A 17582-nucleotide genomic window follows, 5' to 3' on the forward strand; every position below is an offset into this window, starting at 1 on the left:
GTTTTCTGTCCTTTTGCTTTGACATCGGCCGGAGTGCCCTTCTTGGTTTCTGAACGCTTAGGGACTTCTTGCTATTGCATATCATCGCTGGCTGTGAATTTTCTTTACCAAAAATATATCGAGACTCCAATTGCCAAGAGGAAGCGGACTAGAAACCATGTCGTGCGTCTAGTCCCTGGCATAAGGTGTTGGGCACCCTCCTACATGGCCTTGCGTCTGTGCCCATTATATCTCCCGGTCTTGTCAAACCTGTCTGGTTATTTCTGTGTCTTCGGGGAGTTTTTTTTGCCTTTTTTTTTTTCTTTTTTACACCGTCATATGTCCGCCCCTGGTATGATTTCCAGGGAGCAGGTGAGTCCATATGCATGAACATATATCCAACAATCATCATGAAAACTTCGGCCATGAGTCTGAAGCAACGACAATCTATCAGATCAATTTTACTTTTTCCCTTGCACCAGAGCAGGGAATCATCACCTCCGTCCTCAATCCTGAAAATAACCGAACTTACCTACATGGTTCTTGTAGTGGGTAAATTTCCAACGATTTGAAAAATGAGTCTCAGAGACATTACAAGCATGGAATTGATGTATATCTGTTTGCGCATAACTACCTACCGCGCAGACATGCCACGCAGACTTCCGTAAGAAAGATCTTTGACCGGGCGTACGATAAGGGAACTCTACAAGCCACACGCTACATGACATCCTCAAAAGTATGCATCGTGCTAGAAAGACGTGCGTGCTGCCCTTTAAGGGCAAAGATGCGCAGCAATGCAGCCCTAGGAGACGAGAGAAATTCGACGGTTGAGAGATGCTTCATAGGACCGAGTCCGCCCATTTGACTAGCGATAGCAGCGGCGAGAAAGCAAAGACAAAAGAGGAGACGCCTCACCTCGTGCATAGGAGACAGGGGATAGAAGATTACTAACACACGAGCCATCGCGAAAGGAGCATGGAGTATGTTTTGTGCGTGCGCGAGATGGGCGGAAGGGAGAGAGAGAGGAGGAAAAGGAAACCCAGAGGATAGATCAATGTAGGGAGGCTTTAAACAAGACGGCTAAAAAGTAAAAGGAAGAAACATGGTATCTAGAAAACAGAGATAAAGTTCCCGATCCTCTCTTTCTGATTTTGCGCAATACACTCGGCGATCCAGGTGACGTTTCGGATTTCCTGATTCAGGGATGATTAGCTGAAATAGTCCATGCAAGAATGGTGGGGTGGTTGTTCTTACCTGCTCCTTCAATCTCATCCACCCATATACCACCGCAGGCGTGAACTGCCGCGTGAAGACCACCTTGCACATCTCCATCTCCTTCTGGTAGAACAGATCCTCCAAGCTCTTCCCGTCCGAGGCGCCGCCCATGCCACCCAGGCCGCCTCCGCCCTGCGTCAGGCCGACCGCATCGAAGAACGCCTTGTAATCGGCGGAGATGCTCACGGCGAGGGCGACGGACTCGATGTCATCCGCCCGCGAGAGCATCAGTGACCCCTCCGGCCAGAGCTTACCGAATTCCGGGTACAGCTTCCTCCGCTCCTGCTTCGACAGCTCCGTGCCGAACGAGTTGAGTGTGATGTTGATGGCCCGCCGATCGGCCTCGAACTGCAGGATCTCCGACATGACCTCCTGGGTCGGAGTGCCCTTGAAGTCAGGGTGTGTGGTGACGAACTGGTGGAAGTCCTCCAGGTAGTTCTTGTACAGGGTGTTGCGCACGATCTCGATGTTGAGCTCGTCCAGATCTTGGTGGCTCAGACTCCCCTTGAAGTACCCGGCCAGGGGCGTTTCGATCAGGACGGAGTTGTACAGCTCTTCGATGTTGGTGGCGACGCAGAGGACGGGTAGGGTCTCGAACCAGCCTAGTGGATGGCACCGTTCCAGGAGCTCGCGGGTGTCTCGTTCGTGCAGGGTACCGGTAATGAGCAGGGCGATGTTGTCGATCATGTACCCGTAGGTCAGGTACCGCAGGAACTTTTCCGTCGACCCCGTGGCCTGCGCGAGGAGATAGCGGAATTCAGCAACCAGCTTGTCGGTCATCTTGCCTGCCAGGGCGGAGGTCGATGGGTTCGGGGGGAGAGCGGCGAGGAAGTCGCCATATGCGGGGGCGAGCTGGAGCTTGACATCTGCGGGCAAGAAAGAAACGCTGTGTGAGATTTCGGGTTTGGTTCGTGAGGGAGTCAGTCAGGGAGCAACGGACCATCGATCGATTCGCATTGAGTCAAGTTGGAGTAGTGTTGGCTAGTCAGAAGGCTGTTCCGATACCCTCGGGCAATGCCCTCAATGTAGCTGATCAGGACAGTTAGCCAGGGGAGATCCGGGGGGAAGTTGAGGAAGTATTTCGAGTGACATACCCGCTTTTGACGTTGAAGAAGAGACCCTCCATTATGATCGGACGTTCACGAGTCCTCAAGCTGCCTCTAGATCGTTAAACGGGGAGGAGTCGAAGCGGATTGGAGCACTTGCTGGTATGGATTGTCGCTATCTCAGTCGACGTAAACCACAATCCCGTGACCACACCCGGGTGGGCCTCCCGTGTCGCCTACCTAGTAAGGTTACATAAGCTGGCTAGCCAGTGTGTCTGGTGCACCTGCACCAGCCACTTGCGGGCACCAGCCACAGTCCGCACGGCGTTTTCGCTTTTTTCACTTTTTGGTGTCGAAAAATTTCCCAGCGATTGCAATCCTCGTCCAGCACGCGGTTTCGTCCCCCGTCGCCAACTTACGCCAACCCCTCCCTCTTAATTCCGACCCCCTCGCCCCTCGCACTTCTAGCTGGTGCTTCTTTTTTTTTCGGTTTGTTTTATTTCGTTGTCACAGCTAGACGTCGAGAGCCTACATCATGACGCTCTTCATCCTCACGGAGACCAGTGCGGGCTATGCCCTGCTCAAGGCCAAGGACAAGAAGCTTCTGAAGAGAGACGACCTCACCACTGAGGCTGCTACTGCAGAGGGTGTTTCTAACCTGTAAGTTTTTCTTGTCTTGGGATCTGATGAAATCGCTGCAATTACAATTGGGGTGATCTCATGCAAAAAATTTTCCCCCTCCGTGCGCCGACCGTACGTCTAACTTGCGCAACCCAGTTTGAAATTGAAGAGCTTCCAGAAGTTCGACAGCGCCGCGACTGCCCTGGAGGAAGTTGCTGCTCTCGTGGAAGGAAAGGTTACCCCTCGTCTGGCCAGCCTTTTGGACGAAGTGAAGGATGAGAAGAAGGTCTCTCTGGCTGTTTCCGATCCCAAGCTCGGTATGTGCTACTTCCTTTGCCTCGATGGCGAAATGGAGGGAAAGCCAACTTAAACTGACCCAAAATCCCACAGGAAACGCCATTGGCAAGCTTCCTGGCCTCTCCATCGAGTTGGTTGCCGACTCCTCCACCACCGACATCTACCGTGCCATCCGTGAACACCTGCCCACTCTCATCCCCGGTCTTCTTCCCCAGGATATGTCCACCATGGCCCTGGGTCTGTCGCACTCTCTTGCTCGTCACAAGCTCAAGTTCTCCCCCGACAAAATCGACACCATGATCGTGCAGGCTATCGGTCTGTTGGATGATTTGGACAAGGAACTCAACAACTACGCCATGCGTGTTAAGGAATGGTACGGCTGGCACTTCCCCGAGCTGGCCAAGATCTTGAACGACAACATCGCCTACGCCAGACTCGTCCTCAAGATGGGCATGCGCACTAACTGGGAGACTGCCGATCTCGCCGAGATCCTCCCCGAGGAGATCGAGGGTGCCGTCAAGTCCGCCGCTGACCGGTCCATGGGTACCGAGATCAGCCAGGAGGACTTGGAACACATCCAAGCTCTGGCCGAGCAGGTCGTCGGCTTTGCCGAATACCGTCAGCAGCTGGCTGGCTACCTCACCGCCCGTATGAACGCTATTGCCCCCAACTTGACTGCCCTTGTCGGTGACCTCGTCGGTGCCCGTCTCATTGCCCACGCTGGTAGCCTGACCAACCTGTCCAAGAGCCCTGCCTCTACCCTCCAGATTCTGGGTGCCGAGAAGGCCCTGTTCCGTGCTCTGAAGACCAAGCACGATACTCCCAAGTACGGTCTGATCTACCACGCCTCTTTGATCGGCCAGGCCACTGGCAAGAACAAGGGTAAGATGGCCAGAGTGTTGGCCGCCAAGGCCTCCCTGGGTCTCCGTGTGGATGCCCTGGCCGAGTGGGATGACGATGCCACCGAGGAGGACAAGGCTGCCCTCGGTACCGAGGCCCGCTACAACCTCGAGCGCAAGTTGGCCGCCATGGAGGGCAAGCCCCTCAAGCCCCGCGGTGTGGCTATCGCCCCCAACGGCACCGCTCAGCCCCAGAAGTTTGACCTCAACGAGGCCCGGAGATACAACCCCGATGCTGACGCTCTGACCGGCGATGAGCCCCCCGCTTCCGTCAAGAAGAGCAAGAAGGACAAGAAGCTCGTTGAGGAGGTTGAGGACGAGGAGATGGCCGATGCCGCTTCCGACGACGAGGGAGACTCCTCCGACGAGGATTCCGAGGAGGAATCCTCCAAGAAGAAGAAGAAGAGCAAGGACTCCGAGCTCGAGAAGCTGGCCGAGCAGGCCGGCCTGAACGTCAAGCGGTACAAGCGCAAGCTCGAACGGGGCGAGATCCAATTCGACGCCGAGGGCAAGCCCAGCTCCGTCAGCAAGAAGGACATCAAGAAGGCCAAGAAGGACGCCAAGAAGGCCTCCAAGGGCGAGGAGAAGAAGCGCAAGCGCTCAGACGACGGCGAGGAGGTCGACACCAGCGACAAGAAGAAGAAGAAGAAGAGCAAGAGCAAGAGCGACGAGTAAAGGGGACGACGGAAACGACTGAAGCCTCCAATTCTCTTTTTATAAAACAGAAAAAAGTTCTTTCTTCACAACCCACCTTCTACCTGATGGCTACGCTTCGAGAGATGTTTTCCTGTATGATATCACACACACATCTTTTGTGTCTCTTTTTCTATTGTCCTTTTGCTATTTGAGTTGAAGTGTTATATTGTGTGTTTGGGTGGCATTTCCAAAGAACGGATGGAAGCATTTTTCACATCCTACCCCATGGCGCAGAGGTGCTTTTTTGGTCAAGGCAGTTCGAATTCCAGGAATAATGTTAACTTCGGAAAAAACTTGTGTTCTGCATGAACGTAGTATGTATAGGTTTAGATCGCGTTGGTCGGTATCTGTCAGGGAACACATGTCGTGTCCCTTGCATGGAGAGTATCCAGCCAACAGGTAGGATAAAGAAAGAAGTATCCCCGGCGGAGGCAGGAACTCGATAGCTAGACATCGCATCGCAGGTACCACTTATATCAAACTGTAGAATTCTCGGCCACGGAACCAGAAGACCTGCATCCGATCATCACAGCATTCTACACTATACACGCAGTACCACGCAAATCCCCGGGGAAAAGCAATCGTCATTGCCTACGGCGAGCAGTATGTGACCTAGACCTTTCTGCATGCTCATGCACCTCGGCCCTGTCATGTCAGACAGTGTATCTATCTTGACGAGCCACCTCATCGCCACCCGGTCATCCAGTTTCTGAGTTACCTCTTATCTCAGGCGACCAGTTTGCTATTACAGTTTTGCTCACTACACAACGCCTCACCCCCCGTCCGGGATACTTCGTCCTCCATCGGCACATGTAAGTACTCTGATGGGTGCTGTGGTGGTCGATCCGCGACAGCGGGTGGTACTTCCTGAATTTCCGGCAAGACGATCCTACGGGTTGTCAGCGGAAAGACTTGGGCGGAGTGGTTCTGCAGCCACCACGAGCGAGGATTAGGAAGGGGCTTGGTTGGGTACTGCTTTAGCTCATATACACATTGGACGATTGGGTCTCGGGAGACTGTGCTGACCCTTGTAAGTAAGTAGTTACAATAAATCGAGAGTCTAGAAAGCAATATTGCAAATCTTATGTTTCATTACTCGTATCGACTCCGTTGACAATGCTATATAGGAAGCATTCGACTGTCTGTCAGAACCTTCGAAAAGTAGGCGTCTCGCGGTTGACTTGATCTTCGATAGTTCCCACACTCACTGGTGAGCCAGGATCTTGGCCACAGCAGCCTCGGCCACGACCATGATGGTGGCCTGGATGTTGCCGGTAGGAAGGTCGGGGTGGATACTGCCATCGACAATGTACTACAGGCGAGAATCATCAGCAAACGTTATCTATGTTGCAGAGGAGAAGATACATACCAGGTTATCCATTCCATAGACCTTTGTGTTGGTATCGACCACGGAGGTACCGTTTCCGCGGCGGCCATCGTCCGTGCCCATCTTCGCGGTGGTCGTGTAGTGCATACCAGTAGTCGGGTTTGCTAGGATGGAAGAGATGTTAGTGTTGGCCTCCAATTGGAAGCCGGTGGAGGGAGCAGTCAGGTCGTCGACCAGGCCCTGGATGAACAGCTTGGCCGCAGCACGGTCGCCAGCGGTGTTCATCCAAGGGGTCTGCTCATAGACGGTATTGCCGTCAGCATCCAGTCCAAGGACACCAGAGGAAGTGAGACCGTGGGTCATATAAGTCGTCAGGGTGACTTCGTTCTCGCCAGTGGGCGCGCATGATCCTTGGTAGTAGCGGGTCTGGCCATCGACCACGTTGGAGGAGAAGAAGATCAGCCGGTGCTTTCCCTGGGTCAGCACACCGTTGCCCTTGGCATATAGACTGATGTCGGCGGTATCAGTGCCGTTGTAGATACCCGTCCAGTCAAGCGGGCCGTAAGTGCCATTGGTCTTAACGACGATGGTGAAGATGGGGTGGTCCTTGAGACCTACGCCAACGGGGAGGTTGATCCAGTCGTTCTTGGGGGGGACGACAACGCCGCTCTCCTGGGCGGTCTCGATCTGAGATTGAGGTCCGATACCCGAGTTGAACAAGATGCGAGGGGTCGAAAGGGCGCCCGCGGACAGGACGACTCTGCCGTTGGCGGCCAGTGTGATGTTTTCCAGACGGCCGAAGGCGTTCTCGACCTCGACCCCAGTAGCCTTGCTGCCAGAACGGAGAACGCGAGTCACCTTGGAGCCAAGCTGAAGCTGGAAGTTCTGATGCTTCTCAGCAAGGGGAAGGTAGGTGCGGACCGGGCCGGCACGCTTCTGGTCCTTAAGATTCCAGGAAGGGTAGCTGTAGACCTGGTGCTTCTCGTTGGGCTGCGAGATCATGTTGACGGCTTTCCAGCCGATGTTACTGAAAAAGTTAGAAAGCACGGTGTATAGCCCTTGATCATAGCGTTTGCCATCAGCAGAGGGTAGGATAGTTCCAGAGTTGCGCTCGTAAAGCCTGTCGGCCGCAGGCTTGACATCGTTCCATTTCCAACCCTTGGGCCACTTGTCGTCAAAGTCATGGTCTGGCGGGTGCACGAAGACCATGTAGTTAACAGTGACACCGCCACCGAGAACACAGGCTGCAGTCCCAGCGGTATCGGTACAGACGTACTCCTCCCACTCAGGGAGAGCACCAATGTCGGCAGACAGGCCTGGCACATCGACTGGGGTCAAGTTCTTGTTCCACACAAGCGTGTCGTTGGCACCCGTAGCCACAGTCGGACCTTGACCTCGCTCTAGCAGTAAGACTTTCTTGTTGGCCTCTGCTAGACGCTCGGCAGTAATGATGCCTGAAGGTCCTCCACCGACGACGATGTAGTCATATGCGTCGGCCTTCTCAACAGTGTGTGCATGCGGCGTGCCAGCAACTCCGAGAGCGGAGCCAATGGCAACCAGTCCTCCAACAATACCAGAGCGCATATCGATTAACTCAGAGGCGTTGTCAAAGATGAAGTCCAGTCAGAAGGGGAACAAGCAGTAAGAGACATCAATTTATCGTTCTCCATAGCGGGCTACTGTCGCATGGGTCTTCAGGTGTATACTGCCGAGAAGCTCGCCATCATTACCCGGGCTTGACCCGTCGTCTCGATCCGCATCACTGCGTTGAATCAGTTCTGGAAGCCTACATCTCAAGGAAAAGCTGAATCCCGGTTCCGTAGTCAAGCTAGCTTCGAAAGTCGAAACCCGTCCATTTCCGACATTCGGGCAGTTCGAACACGGCCCGAAGGTCCACTTGCGCAATATACATGGAAAGACCCTCATCCACGAGGAAATTTTTCTATCTGGATTAGGCAAGCTATGTCGCTGATCAGTCGAAGTCCCTCGTCGAACGAGCCCTTGGCGAGGAAATGGGCGCAGTGGGCTCGAGCATTTGCCGTTGAGTGCAGGAAATAATCTAGAGTTCCATCTTATCATGGGCGTTGAAGATTAAAAGCGGGTTCCGTGGGTCAAGGCAAGTGGCTAGAGAGGATGGACGGCCGACTAGATACGACCGGTTTGATTGCAAAGATCTGACAAATTCGAGTTCAGGGGACAAGAGTGGACTCGCGAATATCCTCATCTGCTGCACAACAGCTCGTCCTCTATCATTGAGCAGCACAAATTTCGAGAGGAAGCAAATTCTTACTGACGCATCCCGCATATTCAGACCTTTTGTGCTGTTCAGGAACGGAAGACACGGGGCCTGTTCCACTCCTTTTTCTTCCGGAACGCAGCCTGAAACGACAATTTTTCAACTCGATCTCGATAAAGTGTGATGTCTGCACAGGTCAGGCGTGTAAGCAGATAATCGGACCGAGTGTTCTGCGGGCCAGTTCCGGCCACAGGTCTCAGTCTGCGAGTTCTGCGAGGGCCGTCTGCAGGAACGGAATCATGGTCCCGCATCGGCCCCATTTACCAGAACCTCAGGGTGTTTGCGAGGCGCTCGCTTGGTTCAGGCGAGGTCTGCAGCAGCAAAATGGAGCATAACAAGGATTATTACTGCATAGCAAACAACAAGGTAGGGAAGTATCCAGCCAGCTGAATCACACTGGGCTGTTAGTGTCAAGCTAGAAATCGCTAAGCTTCCACCATGGCTGCCAGGTGCATGAGATCAACTGCCGCAAGGGGCAGACAAGGCATGTTGCGCAGGTGTTGCCAGGTTCCTATTTAGCATCTGCAGTATGAAGCTTAGATTCACAGAAGAGAACACAATAGAAGAAGAATAAAGACAGAATCGACTCTGCCGAAGCGATTGCTCATGATTGCAAGTCGTCGCAGCAATGGATTAGTTCATACACAGGTCATGAGTAGCCAAGTGCCTGCAGCATAGCCCATCTAACCGCATTAGGAACTGTCCAGGCATCTCGCCGACCGCTTTCCGCCTCAGGCAGTAATAACCCCTACCGCCCTCACCAACCGGCAGAATCTCTCTTCTCCGCCCCGCATCTCCAGCACTTTTTTTCCGCGACACTCGAACGCATCGAACCAAATCTAGAATCAATCCAACCCACCCAGTCTCCAATCCCAATTTCCAAACCAACAACATGAGGGTGAGCCCAACCCCCTACGTCGCCCCCTTCCTCCCCAAAGCGCACCCTCAATACTAACACACACCCAGATCGTCGATCCTCAATCCGCCGTCCTCTCAAACATCGAGGTCCTAGCCTACCTAACCGCCAACCCGCCCCGACGACCCCCCAACCCGCCGCCCAACTCCCGACACTGGGTTCCCAGCCCCGACCTCCGCGACCACAATACCGTTGTCAAGGAGGTAAGATGAGCATACACCATTGCTCTAGACTAGACCCCATCCCTCCTCTAAAACCAACCATAACTGACCGATGAAACACGCAAGATCCACAACTACGTCTCGCGCCTCTCCCCACACCTCCAATCCTACCCGCAATACACGCACATCCCGCTGGCGGAACTCGAGGCGCAGGCCCAGGCCCAGGCCAACTACCACAACAACAGTAACAGCAACAACAAAGACACCGCCGCGTCGGCGCCACCGACGCTCCTGCCCCCGAAACTCCTCAACAAGCCTACCCCCGTCGATCATGCGCTCCGGGACCTCGTTACCCGGTTGCAGCCCTACGGCCTTACCAAGGGTGAGGTGCTCATGATTGTTAACTTGGGGATTGGGTTGATTCCGGTGGCGGCTGCTGAGGAGGGGGAGGGGGAGGAGGGGGAGGAATATGAGGAGGAGGTGGTGGAGGAGGAGGAAGAGGGTGGAGAGGGAGAGGGGGGTCAGCAGCTGGAGGAGATGGAGGTGGATGATGGGGCCACTAATGGGGGCCAGGATGCTGAAAATGGGGGAGCAGGCAGTGGAGAGTTGGCGGAGGAGGATTACGGGGCTATGGCTCTGTTGGATACCGTGATCGAGGAGCGGGAGGAACGGTTGAGTGAGGCGGATGTGGCGGGGATTCTGACTATTATTCGGGAGACGTTGGGTGGAGGGGCCGCTGCGGCTGCGAGGTGAGATGGATGGATGCTTAGGTTCTCTACGGACTTGGAGAAAAAGTGTTGGTAGTGGATTTTATATACCCGTTGTGTTACATTAAAGACATTGTCTTGAAAGAGATCCAGATGACATGAATATACTGATAATTTTTGCATTGGCTTGAATGGGGGAATAAATTAAGGCATGCTCTATCTATCTATACAAGATTGGTATCTCTGATGAGTTATATGCAGTGGCTACTGCTCCCGCGCAGTCCAAGTGCGAACGCTAGCCATTGTAAAATGGTTGCTCTGAAAGCATGCCACGTTCCATGGCGGAGCAGACAACATAAATCGCTAATTCAAATAAGGAAAGCCCAACACCGTGGGAATATATGCACAGCCATGACTCATGACTGGACTATCGTTGCGCTCCGTGGCGCCAATCGCGTAATATGTGCAACGAGAATCGATATCATCTGGCGACTATATGAAAGCGTCTGCCAGCACGCGTCGCATCTGCCTCTCTGCAAGGCTCGAACCCTCAGAAAACCAGTCTCTGAGATCCAAGAGGAGCGGTCTACCACGGAGTAGACGCCAGGTCCTCTTTGCCCTTGATAACGTTTCCGAATTGGTTGTAGACGGGCTCGTCGGCATCCTCGCCGTTCTCTTGGCCAAACGGCCCAAGTTCGTCGTCGAAGACATCCCGATCATAGCTACCGCAGACCTCACCATAATTAAGCCACTCACCCTTATCAGTCCACAGGCCTCCCTTGCCACCACGCATGTCCCACCATTCTTGGCCTCCCATCAAGGCAGACTGGGAGGCCTCAAATCCGGAGGCGGTGCGCATGTACTTGCGGAGAAGTGCCCGAGCCCATGGCTGGTACCACATCTCCGACCACCATTTGTCACGAACTGTCTTATCCCCGTCGAGGTGTAGCAGAGCTGGCACAGATGCCGAATGAATATTTGTCATCAATGGAAGCTCATGCCAGGAGTGGTTGCGATAATTTGGCAGCTTGTCCAGTGTAGCATTCCAAGGGGGGTTTGGCCAGTCATCCTTCGTAAATCGGGGCTGAACAAATGGGTTGCCGAGTTTCACGGGATCAAGGTCTTCAGGAAGCATGAGACGTCTCTCTCTGGGAACACCATGCTTCATCTGCACTGCTGAAGTCGTGCTCACGTTGTAATAATGGAGCCATTCAACATCCATCTTGGCGTTTAACATGTTGAAGAACAGACGGGATTCATAATCAACCCCGATTCCATACTCATACCGAGTTCCCGCTGTCAAGTGTGGCGGGATGGCCCCGGTGAGATTCGACGCATCCGAGATGCCGATTTGACGATAAAGCCACTCCTTCAGCCTGCTGGCGCTGTTTCTTCGTTCCAGCTCGCGTAAAAACTCCTGACGCCCGAACATCTGAGTCATCGCCAGATAGTCTCCCCGCGAGTTGCGGTGCTGATGGACGTAATTCAATATCTCGGCGTATATGACCCTTAAGTCACCCACTTGGCCCATGACTGCGCCAGGCTTGAGCCACCGTGGTCGAGTCAAATGTCCTTCCGTGTCGGTCTTCCAGCCATAAGCGTCCGGAGGCAGACTCGATTGCGGTACCGTCACGCAACCTGGATCCTGGGAAAGACTCGATGGGCACGTCTTGCTAGCGGCGAACAAGACTCTCTGAGAGTATTTTTGCAACGTCTGTTTGCCCTCTTTACGAAAGGGCAGGTCCAGAGTTATGGTGCCATATTTGCGTAGCAATTTCTCGTTGGTCTCCCGTAGCAGGTCCTGGAAACGCTGAACCAACACCTCTGCAGGCAACTGGAAGAACACATCCTGCGAGTCGACAATAAGGACCAGATCATCGTCATTCAATTGTGTGCTGTATGCGAGATAATTGTATATCCCCGCGATTCTGTCTACCATGGCGGAGTATTCTGTGCTCCCGTCCGAAGTGGACTTTCCGTAGCTGATCAGGGTCGGCGGTGGGTAGTTCAGGATCATCGACGACGTCACGGTGCGACAGAGCGAAGCTGATTTGTGCGACACGGGTATGAGGAGGTGAAAGGACGGCGCCGATCTTCCTAGGCCCAGAGGGGCGGTCTCGTTCTTATTCATGGCATGTCGCCCGCTAAGGAGCATTGGCGTATCTTCGGGGCGTTGTCGCGTCGGAGGGTAGGACGGGTACTTTACCCAGAAGTTGATCGATGGCTAGCAAGCGAACCTAATCAGCAATCGGGTTCATTCTGGGGCAAGACGGCCATCAGGCAATGTACCTACCTCGCTGGATGAGTGCGACCATAAGGTGAGCAAGAAAAGACATGCTGCGATGAGAAAGAAAGTCCTGATGGGACGAGCTCTTAAGCGACGCGGGTGGAGATGTTGCAGCCAAAATGAGGATGCGGACGACCGCATATACTTGTATTGATCGGCCCATTGGCCGTCAAGAATGCCTCGACTTGACATTCTCGCGGTCACTCAGTGCGAGATATGAAATTCTTCACCAGGGGGTGGTTTGAAGAACCACCGCTCACTAACGGCGATAGGCAATCGGATTATGTTGCTAGTTCGTATCGGTTGAGGCCAGAGCAGCTGGAATCAGCCAATGTTCAGAAGTAGAGACCGAGCGATGAACATTCCTGCAGGCGGAACGTGCAACCACTGAGCCAGAGCCAGAGTAGGAAGGCAACCGGGGAGGGTGCAATATTAAGAGGCAAAATCAACAGCAGTCGCAAAGAGCCATGATGGAGCCGGGGAAGAAGGTGGAGAAGTGGGACGGCAAGCCAATAGTGAGCACAGCAGTTAGAGGATGATGGTGACCAGCGCAACAACGGGGGAAATATCCATACGATCGGAAGTGAAAGGACGAGTCGCAAAGAGTCAGGAGGGAGACTCCGAGGCGGAGGCGGCGGAGGGAAATGAAGCAGATGAAGAAGAGGCGGAAGAGGAAGTTCTTTAGTCGAAGACCGGTCGAACAGGTCTAGTCCGAGCGATGTTTAAGTTTAGTTAGTCAATTGAGAAAGTGGAAGTGGTGACTTTTACGTTGCCTGCTTGGGAGGGGGGGGGGAACCCGTCAGGGACTGGATAAAGTCGCTCGGGTACTATAGGTATTGATTGGCGGTCGCTTTTCTTCTCTGCCCCGGTGGGGGGGAAGTCCATAGGAATGATTATTGTTCAATCCACTGCCAACTTTCTTTTCCCACTCAGCTTATTCAAGTACCATCTTATTGTTCCAACAACATAAGCTTGAGATTGTACAATCGTTGGACAGATTACTGTCATCACGAACTCTCCAAGGTTGTCTTTCCCCTGAACAGTTCAATCTCTGATGAATCACTATCTCTGTGCAACATCCAGTCTACTCATCCGCATATCTATCCCAATAACCATTCTCTGGGTGGTGCCGCGTCATCAGCCCTGCGCATCCATGCTCTCGCTGCTTCTCTCTGTCCTCCCGCAGTCTTGGCAGCAGTCGCATATTCGTTTCACATTAGGTGTCCCTGTCTGAGTACGTCGCTCTCTGACGTTTCCCAATACGCCACTCCACAGATACGGTCTACTCTGGGAATAGACGATGAAGCTCCCAACCGAGCTAGTTGGGAATGCAACCTATGGTTCACGGACAAAGTAGCAGGTGGGCAGCAAATGCGCATGCTGGGGAACTTAAGCCTTTCTCTGCGCGGGACGCTAAGAGCTACCAAGCCTTCGAATGGCGCAAGCCTGAAGAGGGACCACCCGCCGTCCTATCACACAATCTCCCGTGCAAGCAGCAGCATTCTTACCCCTCAGCTCCCCTCCCCTTCCCAACATGAGGGACAGCGGACAGGTATTCAATCCATGAATTTCCGCACCAGTGACATGCAACAGATCGAGTCGTTAGTGAGAAGCTTTGCTTGCAGGGACGTAACTATGCTAATGATTGTAAAATCCATCATCTCATTCAAGATAGATCTCCTCGCGTAACCGCTGCAAGTTGCGGAAAATACCACCGGCTGGGCCTTCGCTCTCCTGCCGCCGGTGGCCAGCCGACTGTGCTTTAGTAGAAGAGCCCGACGCTTGCTGGGACGAGTCCGCTCGGGTCTGGCTTTCTAGAGCTCTGCGACGATCCTCAACGATTTTTGCCAGGCTGTCCACAGCGCGATTCCGAGCCTTCTCCTCGGCAGTCCCCTTCCAGACCAACGCCAACGTCCGCAGCGCCTCGACCCGGCGCGACGCAGCCTCCATCCCCTCCAGACCGCCACCATTGCTCTCCAGAAGCCCCGTCACCTCCGCCCGCAGCTGCCTGGCCACCTCCTGGCCCTTCTCCTCTCGACTCTGATTCTCAGGCCCGGCCTCCGGCGCCGACACCGAGATGAACGATGAAGCCAGGGAGGTCTCCGACGGGGGAACGGGCCACTCCATCGCATCCCCGAAGGTCTGCACGACCTCCTCCAACCGAGCCCGCACCTGATTCAGCATACGTAATTTCGTAATGAACTCCGGGTCCTGTATCGTAGCAGCTTCTGTGTCTGTTTCGTCAGCCTTGCCATCCACACCCCCCGCTCCGACATCGACAGCTCCGGAGTCATGATCTCGACCCTCCTCCTGCTGGTCCACCTTTTTGCCCGAACTCTCATCCACACCCTCCGGAACAAACTTGGCAATATCCCCCCGTAGCGCCTCCGTGAGCGTATCCGACAATGCGATCGTCTCGCCGCGCAGCACCTCGACCTCGTAGGCCAGCCGACTGCCGCCCCGCAAGATCTCATCAGTCAGTCGCGTGAGCGTGCTCGAATGCCGGACATTGTGCGCGCTGATCTGCGAGAGAACGGACTGGATTTGTGTGGACATCTCGGGCAAAGGAATGGAGGAGGAGGATCCCGGCGCCGCGCCTCGGGGATTGCTGCTGCTGCCGCTGTTGTTATTGGGGATCGACTGCGAAGACGCCAGCGCCAGGGCAGGGAGTGCATTGTTGAGATATTCGGCGGGATCGAACGACGGGTCTGTGAAGTCCGGGTTCGTGTTCTGCTCGAGGGACGGTCGCGCGCTGGCTGAGGGCGCCGCGGGATTGGGGGTCTTGGAGGGAGCCATTCTGGCTGGACCTTCGCTGGTTGTTCCTTTTTTCAGTCGGGGATCCTCTGAGCGGCGAATCTGTCGATTGGTTTTGCGCCTATTTCATCGGTTGACGGCAGATAGAGCAAAGGTATTGGAGCCGAATAGTTAGTCTGATGAACTGAAAGACAGGGGGGCATTGCGGGATTGTCGCCGTTCCCCATACAAATACCTCCGCACTCGGCCGCAGACCGCCCACGGCAGTATATACTGTATGTACACCAGTATGGGAAATAGATATTGAACGGCCTTTTGGAGTTCGAGAAACGTGGTCCACTATGATACTACTCTTGATATACTGGGCGTTTGAAATAGGTACATTACGGTGGCCAACTGCGAGGATAACACCAATGTCGAGCTAGTCTCAATTGGAGCACAATAATATTAACAGGACAAGGATATTAGCAAAGCGATAGCAGAAACTATCAAAAAAGAAGGCCCAACGCATTCCGGGAGTATCATAAGCAAAAGCGAAAACGAGGGTGGGTATCGTCATAATCATTCGCGTATGAATGCAAGCTGCGCACAATGTAGCAGCAGCAGCGCTGTCTTAGAGAACGTCATGGGTAGGGTCCAGTCAGCTCCAACCACGCGACATCTCCATCAAACTCATCAACCTAAGCACCAACCTCCGCGATATCACAGAAACAACGAGTGATGCTCTAGATATTCTCGACCACACGTGCATTCATTGCCTGCTGAAAGCCATCTTCGACTTGTTGTCCATATCGGCTTGGTCCCTCCCCAGCATTCTCTGCTGCTGCAAGCTGCTGCTGCACAGTCTGGTTCATTGCTGGGAGGAAGATGACCTTGCTATTGGCCGTCTTGGCCATGGCCTGCATCGCCTCAAGGTAGCGGATCTGCATAGCAGGAGCCGAGGACAGGATATCGGCGGCCTAAAAGGTTTGAGTTAGTCACTGCGACTTGGATGTAACGAGAACAGCACTTGAAACGTACCTGACGCATAAGCTTGGCCGACTCTACTTCAGCCCGGGCAGCGATAACCTTACTCTCACCGATGCGCTTGGACTGCGCAGCCATAGAGAGTGAGTCTTGCAAGTCATTGCTAAAAATGATATCCTTGATGAGCATCGACTCGACTGCAACACCCCATCCGGAGGCCACGTCCTCGATGATCTCCGATGTCGACTGAGCAATTTCTTCACGGCGCTCAATCACATCTTGCAGAACCCGCGCTCCGATCACATGGCGCAAGGTGGTTTGAGTACGCTCTACGAGCGCTTGTCGGATGTTGGAAATGCCGAACGCAGCCTTGTGGGGCGAGACAATCTGATAGTAGATAACGGAGCTCAGGTTCAAATTGACGTTATCCTTGGTCATGCAGCTCTGGCGAGGCACTTCAACAATCTGGATCTTGACGTCGACAGCCGTGAGGTGCTCACTAAGAGGGTTCACCTTGACGAGACCGGGGTCGACAGCGCGCTCGAATCTAAGAGCGCGAAGCATCAGTATGTGCGGTTCAACGAAGGCATGGGAGTACAAAGGAGAGCGAAGGTCACATACCGTCCGAATCTTGTGATCAAGCCGACTTCACCTTGTGCGACCGGCTTGAAGGGGTTTGGGCAACAGAAGCAGCATGGTATGGCACCCAGACATCCGATAAATTCTCCCAGTCCGTGAACTACCCAGAAGGTGCTTTGTTAGACCGGGGATCTAGGAAGAACAGGGATCTTATTTAATTCGAGTGCACTCACTGAATCCGGCGTACCAGCCATGCGCATCTGGATTGTCCTCGCTGTGCTGAATTTGCTGAGCGTACTTGGGCTGCAAATCCTCCAGGCGCGCCGGTTGCACGTTGACCAGATTATTGCGTGCCGAAGCCGAGGGGCGGGAGTCCACCGGTTGAGCAGGCGCTTTTCCATTGATGTCGGACATGATTGGTATGTGTTTCAGGTTGTATGAGTGACGATGATTCATGCACGACCGTTTGTATACACTAGTCGGATAGCTGTAGTGGTATGATATCTACCAAGCAAGGGTAGGCAAGATACCTCAAGATAGCTGCAAGGTTAAATTGAGGGATGATCGATGGATGAAGTGATGAAGTCAGAAAGTAGGGCCGTGAAGGAGGGGAAGAGATGATGATTAAATACTAGTACTGGTCGAGCTCGGGTGTGAGTGTTAAGTCGTCCGACCATGGGAGGGGCGCTCGCAGCTGTCGGAAATTTTACTTTTCGTTTGGTCTCAAAGCTCAAAACAGCCAGGGCTGCCAACGGCACCTACCGCATGCAACTACT

General features: G+C 53.8%; 7 protein-coding genes across 7 annotated transcripts; 2 read left to right on the plus strand and 5 right to left on the minus strand.

Annotated features, from left to right (window-relative positions):
- Positions 1-708: 708 nt before the first annotated feature.
- On the minus strand, positions 709-2475 carry BO86DRAFT_386318 (H(+)-transporting V0 sector ATPase subunit d). The gene is made up of 4 exons (XM_025671302.1): positions 2349-2475; positions 2195-2283; positions 1234-2120; positions 709-1172 (listed from the first exon to the last, which is right to left on the minus strand). Exons 1-4 carry the CDS (start codon positions 2378-2380, stop codon positions 1089-1091), a joined length of 1092 nt encoding a protein of 363 aa, XP_025531256.1. The 5' UTR covers positions 2381-2475; the 3' UTR covers positions 709-1088.
- Positions 2476-2672: 197 nt separating this feature from the next.
- Positions 2673-5100, plus strand: nop58 (RNA-processing protein NOP58). The gene is made up of 3 exons (XM_025677017.1): positions 2673-2960; positions 3078-3238; positions 3312-5100. The coding sequence occupies exons 1-3, from the start codon at positions 2836-2838 to the stop codon at positions 4790-4792; spliced, it is 1767 nt and encodes a 588-aa protein (XP_025531257.1). The 5' UTR covers positions 2673-2835; the 3' UTR covers positions 4793-5100.
- Positions 5101-6017: 917 nt separating this feature from the next.
- BO86DRAFT_305316 (FAD/NAD(P)-binding domain-containing protein) lies at positions 6018-7724 on the minus strand (the record flags this gene model as incomplete). Its single annotated transcript, XM_025667654.1, has 2 exons — positions 6018-6125; positions 6183-7724. The coding sequence occupies 2 exons, from the start codon at positions 7722-7724 to the stop codon at positions 6018-6020; spliced, it is 1650 nt and encodes a 549-aa protein (XP_025531258.1).
- Positions 7725-9288: 1564 nt separating this feature from the next.
- On the plus strand, positions 9289-10381 carry BO86DRAFT_453808 (uncharacterized protein). Its single transcript, XM_025677018.1, has 3 exons — positions 9289-9334; positions 9403-9555; positions 9640-10381. The coding sequence occupies exons 1-3, from the start codon at positions 9329-9331 to the stop codon at positions 10264-10266; spliced, it is 786 nt and encodes a 261-aa protein (XP_025531259.1). The 5' UTR covers positions 9289-9328; the 3' UTR covers positions 10267-10381.
- A 425-nt stretch (positions 10382-10806) lies between these two features.
- Positions 10807-12699, minus strand: BO86DRAFT_396370 (glycosyltransferase domain-containing protein; the record flags this gene model as incomplete). The annotated part of the gene is made up of 2 exons (XM_025673396.1): positions 10807-12444; positions 12514-12699. The coding sequence occupies 2 exons, from the start codon at positions 12697-12699 to the stop codon at positions 10807-10809; spliced, it is 1824 nt and encodes a 607-aa protein (XP_025531260.1).
- Positions 12700-14169: 1470 nt separating this feature from the next.
- BO86DRAFT_453810 (uncharacterized protein) lies at positions 14170-15545 on the minus strand (the record flags this gene model as incomplete). The annotated part of the gene is made up of 1 exon (XM_025677019.1): positions 14170-15545. Exon 1 carries the CDS (start codon positions 15301-15303, stop codon positions 14170-14172), a length of 1134 nt encoding a protein of 377 aa, XP_025531261.1. The 5' UTR covers positions 15304-15545.
- Positions 15546-15603: 58 nt separating this feature from the next.
- On the minus strand, positions 15604-17105 carry BO86DRAFT_386322 (uncharacterized protein). Its single transcript, XM_025671303.1, has 3 exons — positions 16849-17105; positions 16282-16774; positions 15604-16220 (listed from the first exon to the last, which is right to left on the minus strand). Exons 2-3 carry the CDS (start codon positions 16663-16665, stop codon positions 15987-15989), a joined length of 618 nt encoding a protein of 205 aa, XP_025531262.1. The 5' UTR covers positions 16666-16774; positions 16849-17105; the 3' UTR covers positions 15604-15986.
- Between the last annotated feature and the right edge of the window lie 477 nt (positions 17106-17582).

This window comes from Aspergillus japonicus, assembly GCF_003184785.1.
Source record: "Aspergillus japonicus CBS 114.51 unplaced genomic scaffold BO86scaffold_6, whole genome shotgun sequence".
Lineage (NCBI taxonomy): Eukaryota > Fungi > Ascomycota > Eurotiomycetes > Eurotiales > Aspergillaceae > Aspergillus > Aspergillus japonicus.